Source organism: Coregonus clupeaformis, chromosome 10 (assembly GCF_020615455.1).
Source record: "Coregonus clupeaformis isolate EN_2021a chromosome 10, ASM2061545v1, whole genome shotgun sequence".
In the NCBI taxonomy this organism is placed as follows: domain Eukaryota; kingdom Metazoa; phylum Chordata; class Actinopteri; order Salmoniformes; family Salmonidae; genus Coregonus; species Coregonus clupeaformis.
Genome location: NC_059201.1, coordinates 42,389,957 through 42,399,357, shown reverse-complemented (window position 1 = coordinate 42,399,357; position 9,401 = coordinate 42,389,957). Strand labels below are relative to the sequence as shown.

General features: G+C 38.4%; 1 protein-coding gene across 1 annotated transcript; it reads left to right on the top strand.

Annotated features, from left to right (window-relative positions):
• The first annotated feature begins 673 nt into the window (after positions 1-673).
• On the top strand, positions 674-8,476 carry LOC121575093 (golgin subfamily A member 7). The gene is made up of 6 exons (XM_041887933.2): positions 674-875; positions 1,279-1,404; positions 5,148-5,300; positions 5,549-5,650; positions 5,848-5,907; positions 6,235-8,476. Exons 1-5 carry the CDS (start codon positions 867-869, stop codon positions 5,893-5,895), a joined length of 438 nt encoding a protein of 145 aa, XP_041743867.1. The 5' UTR covers positions 674-866; the 3' UTR covers positions 5,896-5,907; positions 6,235-8,476.
• The last annotated feature ends 925 nt before the right edge of the window (positions 8,477-9,401 follow it).

Sequence of the window (9,401 nt, the reverse complement as noted above, 5' to 3'; positions counted from 1 at the left end):
ATATATCGATAATTATGCACGTCTTATCATTTTCGCCCTAATTATTCATTTAGAAAGTATACAGGACACAACTCTTATTCTGATCCTGTGTAGCTCAGTTGGTAGAGCATGGCGCTTGCAACGCCAGGGTTGAGTGTTCGATTCCCACGGCGGGCCAGTATTAATTTTTTTTTTTTTTTAATGTATGCACTCACTAACTGTAAGTCGCTCTGGATAAGAGCGTCTGTTAAATTACTAAAATGTAAAATGAAGGATTCCAAAAATCCGTGACCCGGAAGTGTGTAGTTATTCTTGCCGCTTCAAAGCGCTGTCATGCAGCGTTCACAACAAACTGGAAACTCTGAAAAATAAAGGTGATATCATGACGTCAGTGAGCTTCAGGTCGGAATTTATGCCGCGTTCAAAACAACTGGGAGTTCGGAACTTGGTCTCGGAAATCTCCTACTTCCGAGCGTTCAAAACAACTGGGAACTCAGAAGGTCCGATTGGGAAAAATCTATTTGAACGGTCATCCAACTTTTTCTAGAGCTCCGATTTTCCGACCTGATGATCATGAACGTCATGATTTGACCTCGTATTTTTCCAAGTTCCCAGTTACTTTGAACGCGGCACTAGAAAGAGGCCCGAGTTCTGGTGTTGGAATTCCGAGTTGAAAACAAATTTTGGATGTAGTCCGCCATAAAACCCACAGAAGAAGAAGAAGATAATTCCGAGTTGGATGACCGTTCAAATCGATTTTCCCCGCTAGTTACCCCCCCCCGATAACCCAGTTTTTATTAAACACACTGAAGTCTGAATTTTCCGAGTTCCCAGTTGGTTTGAACGCGGCAGTAGTGAGCTAGCTGGAGGAAGGAACACAGTCCACTATGGCGGAGGTAAATTACGTTCATTTTTGTGTTTTAACTGTGTGTATTGAGACATTTACAACTATGTTATGAGCCGTGTCTGACCAAATTAGATATTGTGGATATATATTTCACCATTTGGTGGCTGCCTGTACTGTGGTGCTTGGTCTACTAGCCAAGCAAACTGCAGTCAACAAGTATGGCTAGCTAGCTAACGTTAGCTAGCTAGGTAACGTAACGTTAGCTAAAGTTAGTTAGCTCTCTGCCTGTCCAGGGCCCGGTTTCCCAAAATAATCTTAAGGCCCAGAGTCTGTTTGAAGCAGAGGTATGTAGCTAGCTAGATAGCTTTTTCCATTAACTCAATAACTAGAATTCTGATGGATTCAAGTGACCCCATGAGATGTTTATTCAAGTCATGCTTTACCCCACCCAGACGCACAGCTTGCAGGACCTGCAGCAACAAGCAGCCGTCGCCTCCAAAGTGTATGTCCAGAGGGACTACAACTCGGGTAAAATCTGCAAGTTCCAGACCAAGTTCCCCTCTGAGCTGGAGTCTAGGGTATGATAACAGCTGTTGCTTAGTTAGGTATCTCTGCCTGAACATACATGATCTAAGGGATTGGTAGTTGGTATTCAGCAGTCATAAAGTATGCCTTATTTAATTTGAAGAACTATAAAATAGTCAGACAGCATAGGCATCAGCTCTATAAAACAAATGTAATATACAAAACGGAAATATTTTAGTAAAGTCGTGTATAAATGATGGTTAATAAGTGATAAGCAGTATGGGCAGTCAATACCATCATGTGACTTTTAATAATTATTGTATTCTGTGTTACAGCATTCAACCAACAATGCATAGTGCATTTAATGTAAAATAAATAAATAATCATAAACCCTGATTACTTTTTATAATCGAACCGAAACGACCTCAAAGCACTAATCATTCAACACTAGTGCACTCTGTAGAGTACCACAGTATGAGTCATAATACCCATAAAACCAAGCGGTCAAACAGGGAAATGGTTCCAATTGTTTTTCCACCATTCATTTTTCCCATAGGGGATTTTAGAAACACTTCAAATAAGGACTGTGCTTTGTGTAGGCTTACCCTGGTGTGACGTTTTGATAACCGTGTAAATCTCTAAATTAAATGCTAATTAGCTGCTAATGTGGCTATCATAAAGAACTACAAACTCCATGATGATCTGGACGAGACTGCCGAATCGAGGCACTGGTAAGAATCTCTGGATTGTATTATTTATTAATGATATTATGAATAGAAATGGTGGAGTTGTGTCACATATGCAGCTATCAAAATATATATGGGAATGTCTGCTCAATCCAAAGTTAGAACCAACTGATTGCAGCATTACCACAAAAATGGAGGATGCAAGTGTAAGAGGGAGAAGGTAGGGAACATGTTCGTCTGCCATATACTAAAGATCCAAATTGGCTGAAAAGGATTGGCATAAATAGACAAATCTACCATTTTCATTTGAGGACAAAAATGTTGACAGCTGCGCCATACAGGTTGCAAAATAAATGGGAAGAGATTTTCGATGTACTGATTCCATGGTATATGAACGGATACAAAAAATAACACTTTATTCAACACTGAGTTTTTCTATTTAAATTATTATAAAAAATTCTTGCCACCAACAGAATGATATATACATTACCAGTCAAAAGTTTGGACACCTACTCATTCAAAGGTTTTTCTTTATTTTTACTAATTTCTACATTATATAATAATAGTGAAGACATCAAAACTATGAAATAACACAGATGGGATCATGTAGTAACCAAAAAAGTGTTAAACAAATCAAAATAGATTTTTATATTTGAGATTCTTCAAATAGCCACCCTTTGCCTTGATGACAGCTTTGTACACTCTTGGCATTCTCTCAACCAGCTTCACCTGGAATGCTTTTCCAACAGTCTTGAAGGAGTTTCCACATATGCTGAGCACTTGTTGGCTGCTTTTCCTTCACTCTGCAGTCCAACTCATCCCAAACCATCTCAATTGGGTTGAGGTCGGGGGATTGTGGAGGCCAGGTCATATGATGCAGCACTCCATTACTCTCCTTCTTGGTAAAATAGCCCTTACACAGCCTGGAGGTGTGTTAGGTCATTGTCCTGTGGAAAAACAAATGATAGTCCCACTAAGCCCAAACCAGATGGGATGGCGACTCGCTGCAGAATGCTGTGGTAGCCATGCTGGTTAAGTGTGCCTTGAATTCTAAATAAATCACAGACGGTGTCACCAGCAAAGTAACCCCACGCCATAACACCACCTCGTCCATGCTTTACGTTGGGAAATACACATGCGGAGATCATCCGTTCACCCACACCGCGTCTCACAAAAACACAGCGGTTGGAACCAAAAATCTCAAATTTGGAGTCCAGACCAAAGGACAAATTTCCACCGGTCTAATGTCCATTGCTCGTGTTTCTTGGTCCAAGCAAGTCTCTTCTTCTTATAGGTGTCCTCTAGTAGTGGTTTCTTTGCAGCAATTCAACCATGAAGGCCTGATTCACACAGTCCCCTCTGAACAGTTGATGTTGAGATGTGTCTGTTACTTGAACTCTGAAGCATTTATTTGGGCTGCAATTTCTGAGGCTGGTAACTCTAATGAACTTATCCTCTGCAGCAGAGGTAACTCTTGGTCTTCCATTCCTGTGGCGGTCCTCATGAGAGCCAGTTTCATCATAGCACTTGATGGTTTTTGCGACTGCACTTGAAGAAACTTTCAAAGTTCTTGAAATGTTCTGTATTGACTGACCTTCATGTCTTAAAGTAATGATGGACTGTCGTTTCTCTTTACTTATTTGAGCTGTTCTTGCCATAATATGGACTTGGTCTTTTACCAAATAGTGCTATCTTCTGTATACCCCCACCCCCTACCTTGTCACAATACAACTGATTGTCTCAACCGCATTAAGGAATACATGGAATACTACATATGGAATCATGTAGTAACCAAAAAAGTGTTAAACAAATCACAATATGTTATATTTGAGATTCTTCAAATAGCCACCCTTTGCCTTGATGATAGCTTTGCACACTCTTGGCATTCTCTCAACCAGCTTCATGAAGTAGTCACCTGGAATGCATTTCAATTAACAGGTGTGCCTTCTTAAAGTACATTTGTGGAATTTCTTTCCTTAATTCCTTAATAGTGAAGTTTGTTGTCACTATTATTCTACAATGTAAAAATAAAGAAAAACCCTTGAATGAGTAGGTGTGTCCAAACTTTTGACTGGTAGTGTGTATCTCTGGATTAACTATCTAATGTTAGTTAAATGTAGTAATTAATAAATTGGCTACATTTCTTTAAATGGACAATTGTGAACTGTCTTGTGCAAGTTTTGAATTGACACATTACCTGTTAGCAAAGGTGTCAGCTAGAGATGACGTGCAGGAGCTTGCAGGGATTTGTAGTTTTGCATGTTTACTTTGATGCTAATTAGCATTTTCAAATCTGAGCGTAAGTAGAGCCAAATATATTGATAAGTCACCTTAACCATGTAAATCTCACTCTGACATCAAAACGTCACGCCAGGGTAAGCCTACACGAAACACAGCCCTTATTTGAAGTGTTTCTGAAATACCCTTTGGGAAAAATGAATGGTGGAAAAAACAATTGGAACCATTTCCCTGTTTGACCACTAGGTTTTATGGGTATTATGACCTCCACTGTGGGGCTCTATATATCACCTCACAATCGCACATCCTTCTCTCTTCAGTAGCAGGCTTTAAAGAAACAGACCAGACAAGTAGCTGCGCAATGGATTATGGTCATTGTAGTTAATTACCACGTATTACGCGCTAAACTATGCAAAAAATATTAGCCTGTTGGAAACTGCAACTCCCTACTACATCGCACAGTTCAGGCTGGATCTGATTTATCTCTAGAGAAACCGTGTGATGTGTGCATTGAGCTCACAGAAAAAAACGAACGAAATGGAATTCAAATAATTGAACCGATGCCGGTCAGTTGTTTAAAAACTGAAAAATAATAATTTGGGATAATTGCTCAGCACGTTAACACACACACACACACACACAGAGAGCTACTTAGCAGTGAATTGGTTTCTTTAAGATTGTGTACAGTGTTCACCCTTATTAGCACCTGAATTAGGCCCAATGTATGGAAACAACTAGCTATTCACCTGTTTCCTTTTCAAAGGAGTGAGGTTTCCACTTCTCCAGACCCCCAAGAAAGGATAATTATTACTCAGTGTATTTGGCCGTGCAGACCTTTTTACTGAGGGGTCGGTGGGCGTTATTTTTTTCAGGTTGATAAGCAGCAGTTTGAGGAGACGATGCAGACGCTTAACAACCTTTACGCTGAGGCCGAGAAAATTGGTGGCAAGTCTTACCTGGAGGGCTGCTTGGCCTGCATGACAGCCTACACGATCTTCCTCTGTATGGAGACTCACTATGAGAAAGTAGGTCCCTCAGTCTTCTAGAAGTATATAGGCCAAGGGTTGGTATAACATTCAAAATAAAAGCAATCTGGGTCCCAAGTGTCACGCTATGGGCCCTGGTCAAAAGTAGTGCACTTACTATTTAGGGAAAAGGGTGTCTTTTGGGACAACCAATGTTTAATGACGCATTGACCAGTGGCCATATTGGGTGGTCTTTTTATGAGGCCAAGCCATGAATGGGTGAAAGGGCTTACTTTTTTTGTCTCTAGGTATTGAAGAAGATCGCTAGGTTCATCAAGGAGCAGAATGAGAAGATCTACGCTCCTCTGGGACTGCTGCTGACAGACCCAATAGAGCGAGGTCTCAGGGTTGTATCCTTTACTGTCTTGGAGACTCACACAAACAGGGTTCATCCCAAATGGCACCCTATTCCCTTTATATTTTCTGGGGGTCTGGTCAAAAGTAGGGAATAGGATGCCATTTGGGACACACACACTCAGACCTTTCTTGTGTACCCTTCTTTCATTTCTTGCTGGATCCCAGTTTCCTTAACTAACCCCCTCACCAGGTTGAAATCACAATTTTTGAGGACAGAAGTATTTGCTCTGGAAGATGAACCACACCAAAGGTGAGTGTTGTCAGGGAAAACATTCACCTCATTGAAATGAGCTTTCTTCTCACCCTGTTAACTCTAACGGGGGATTTCAATGGAAATATGTACTACGTTTCACAGCAACCTCACAAAGGTTTCTATATAACTAGAAAGAATAGAAGAATATTGACTTGTAGATACTGTCAAATGACATGTTCTGACTTAAATTCCCTCTGGTTAATGAGCAGCAATTACAAGCAATGTTATTTCACAACCACTGCTCCTGGCCTAAAGCTATAAGCTATCAAGACTACCTTCACAGTATTCTTAATTTGAAGTTTGTTTGTTTTTGCTCTTATGCAGGATGGCCTATTTCACCTGGTGCATCCCAATTGTCTCGCCACACACATCAATAAGTCCTTCTGGATGTAGAGATCATTGTTTTCTGTTTTTATTTATTTCACAAAAGGGATGGGCTATGTGTGCTAGTAGCCTATATCCCGCTGAAACAAACACTACCTGTTTTTACATGTTTATTGAGATTATTCATTTGAACGTGAACAAGTCTTATTCTAGTTTAGCAAGACCACACCTTTAGTATGAATGGTGCCGTTTTGTTTTATATTGCCATTTTAAACTCTTACTCATTAAAGGTGCATTGTGTAATATCTCCAAATACAAATAGCCCTTAAAGATATAGTTCACCCACAGTTTTTAAACCTGTGTTTAATATACCCTCTTTTGTTCACAACATTAGCAAAATGGTTCCTTACCTTGACAGTAGTCTATGGGCCAGGAGAAACTGTAATCCACTACAATTCATATTTGTTTACTAAGTCACTGACACCAACTGGGTGATTCTCACGAAGCTGGCACATTACATTTTCCACCATAATTCCTCTTGGATCACTAAGATTAGGATCTATAGTTATCTATTTCATCATTATTGTTATGTTTATTGATCAGATATTATGCATTTTACCACGATTTCCACAACTACCAATGCAAAAATTCTCATTATCGCAATAGTTTTCGAAGTCCCAAAAAGTAATAAACCAACCAATTTCTATATATATTTTTTAGCATTGCTCACCTAATAAAAAGGCCTGTGTTAAACATAACACTAAAAACAAATATATTTAAAATTCGTTTCTTAATGTATTTTGTAATTTCTCATTACCGCAACACACAACCTTTGCTGAATCATCTAGTTTTTTTGAATAATAACTTGTTTTTATGTAAACCTATTTACTTTAACAATAAAGAACAAAAGGCACACTATCAGATTAAGCCAAAATGACTAGTGTACATTTTACTTTTTGTAATATTTCCTAAATATTGGTGTATTGCAGTAATGATAAGATGGATCCGGAGATGAGAATGCATGTTTCGGTAATGAGTGTTGCATAGTTTGCCATTTAAAAACTGTACTGAGCTCTATTAGATTCAGTAACCCAATACATCATCAAACTGTGTCATTTGTTAATCCCAAATGATTTGAATAATATGAAAATCACTGATCTTAATGCAATTTACTAAAATATGCCTTAATTTAGCATAAGTACTGTTTATTTATTTTCGAAAGTGGACTTGAGCATAAAAAGGTGACTTTTTTTACAAGTAATATTGGTGTATAAGGACGTGGATATGTGTGGTTCTAAGGTATTTTAGATGTATTTCTAAATTGAATAGCCTCCTATGCGCAAATGGCATAACACAATATGCCTATGAAGTATTTAAATATGTGGGATATGGACCAAAAAAAGTGGTAAAACAGGTACATATGTAAAAATGGGGGATATCCTCCTTTAAGTGGCAGGGCTGCTCATTGTTGAAACAAACTCCAGATTGTGGCTTTAAGTAAATTCAATGGGGTTTATACACCCATATTTCTTTGATCCTACTTAATCGAATAAGTTATGTTTTACCAAATATCTATACAATAGGTGTAAGCAGTAGTCCTAGTAAATAATTAAAGTTACCAGCACAGCACACCCATTGACTATACAATAAAAAATTAGCTTATTATCATTACAGAAATGAAGGTTCTCATTAACGAAATACCTAAAAGTGATGCGGTAATGAGAGGCACTTAGCTCAATCTGCAAGTAATAGGAGACAGCAAACAATTGACCACATCACTAAAGCCCATTCATGCCTCCATGTTGGTAAGGTGATGGTTCTGTTTTTCCCAATTAGAGCTTTTTCCTAATTTTGGTAATGAGGTTGTCAAGTGTCGTAAAGGGGGTGTTTGAGAATATGATTCTCATTCTGAAGACATAAATAAAGATATTAAATGAACTTGTGTTCATCTAAGGACTACTCTTCTAGATGATGCATCATGGGTGAATAAAATTGGAGTTTTTACAGCAATTTGAAAGTGTTACGGTAATGAGAAACATGTCCACAGACACTGTTTTAATGTAATAAATATTATAGTTTAATGTAAACTTCAACTAGTACACAATTTATGATTTATCGACAAACTACAGCAACATATTGTGTTTATTCAAATAAGTTAGGTTTTTCTAGGGGCGGCAGGTAGCTTAGTGGTTAAGAGCGTTGTGCCAGTAACCGAAAGGTCGCTGGTTCTAATCCCCTAGCCGACTAGGTGAAAAATCTGTCAATGTGCCCTTGAGCAAGGCCCTTAACCCTAATTGCTCATGTAAGTCGCTCTGGATAAGAGCATGACTAAGAAAAAAAATAAAAATAGTACAATTTTATAAAATTACCCAAGAGTTTAATCCGGACGCATTTCGGTAATGAGAATTTGGGGTGAAAATGTAAGACACTGTGCCATACACTAAGCATCCTAGTCTTCAGAATGATTGTTGATTGTTGCAGATGCATCATGGTTTTCTAACGCAATTTGTTACTGCCATGGTTAAATCTTGTTTCATGAGAATCACCCAACTGCTAACTTTAGCATTAATGACCAAAAACAATGAGAGGGAATGGGGCAGTGCTAGCGTGTTCCAAACTTGTGGATTCTTGATACTGTTTAAGTTTTCAACCTCCAAGAACAACATTTCAAGTCCCTGCTAAGTTTATGATTTGTTATTTTAGGTATTTCTAAGTTTTACTCCTCAAAAACCAACTAAGTTCATGCTAAAATGTTACATACTGCACCTTTTATTCAGCCTCCTGTCATTTTTGTATGTAATGTTCATGAAGATAACTAATTGATTTGGTGTGGGTGCACTTTTGGTCACCTTTTTAGATGCAGGCTATTCAATATGAACTTGTTTCGTATGAATCATCTTGTGTGGGTCTGCATACATTTACATTTAAGTCATTTACAGACTCTTATCTGTAGTGACAGTTAACCACAGTGTTTTAAGCACACGGGTTACCAGTTATTGCCAATATGAATCAGGTTCACATTGGCTAGTTTAATTTATGAATGTGTAAGAAATGGTTAAAAATAACTTACCTAGATCTGACCTCCAATATTGTCACTGCTTAGCTTGACTGAATGTGAATTGACAGGAATTGGGACTCCAACCCTGACTGTGGTTCAACATAATTAT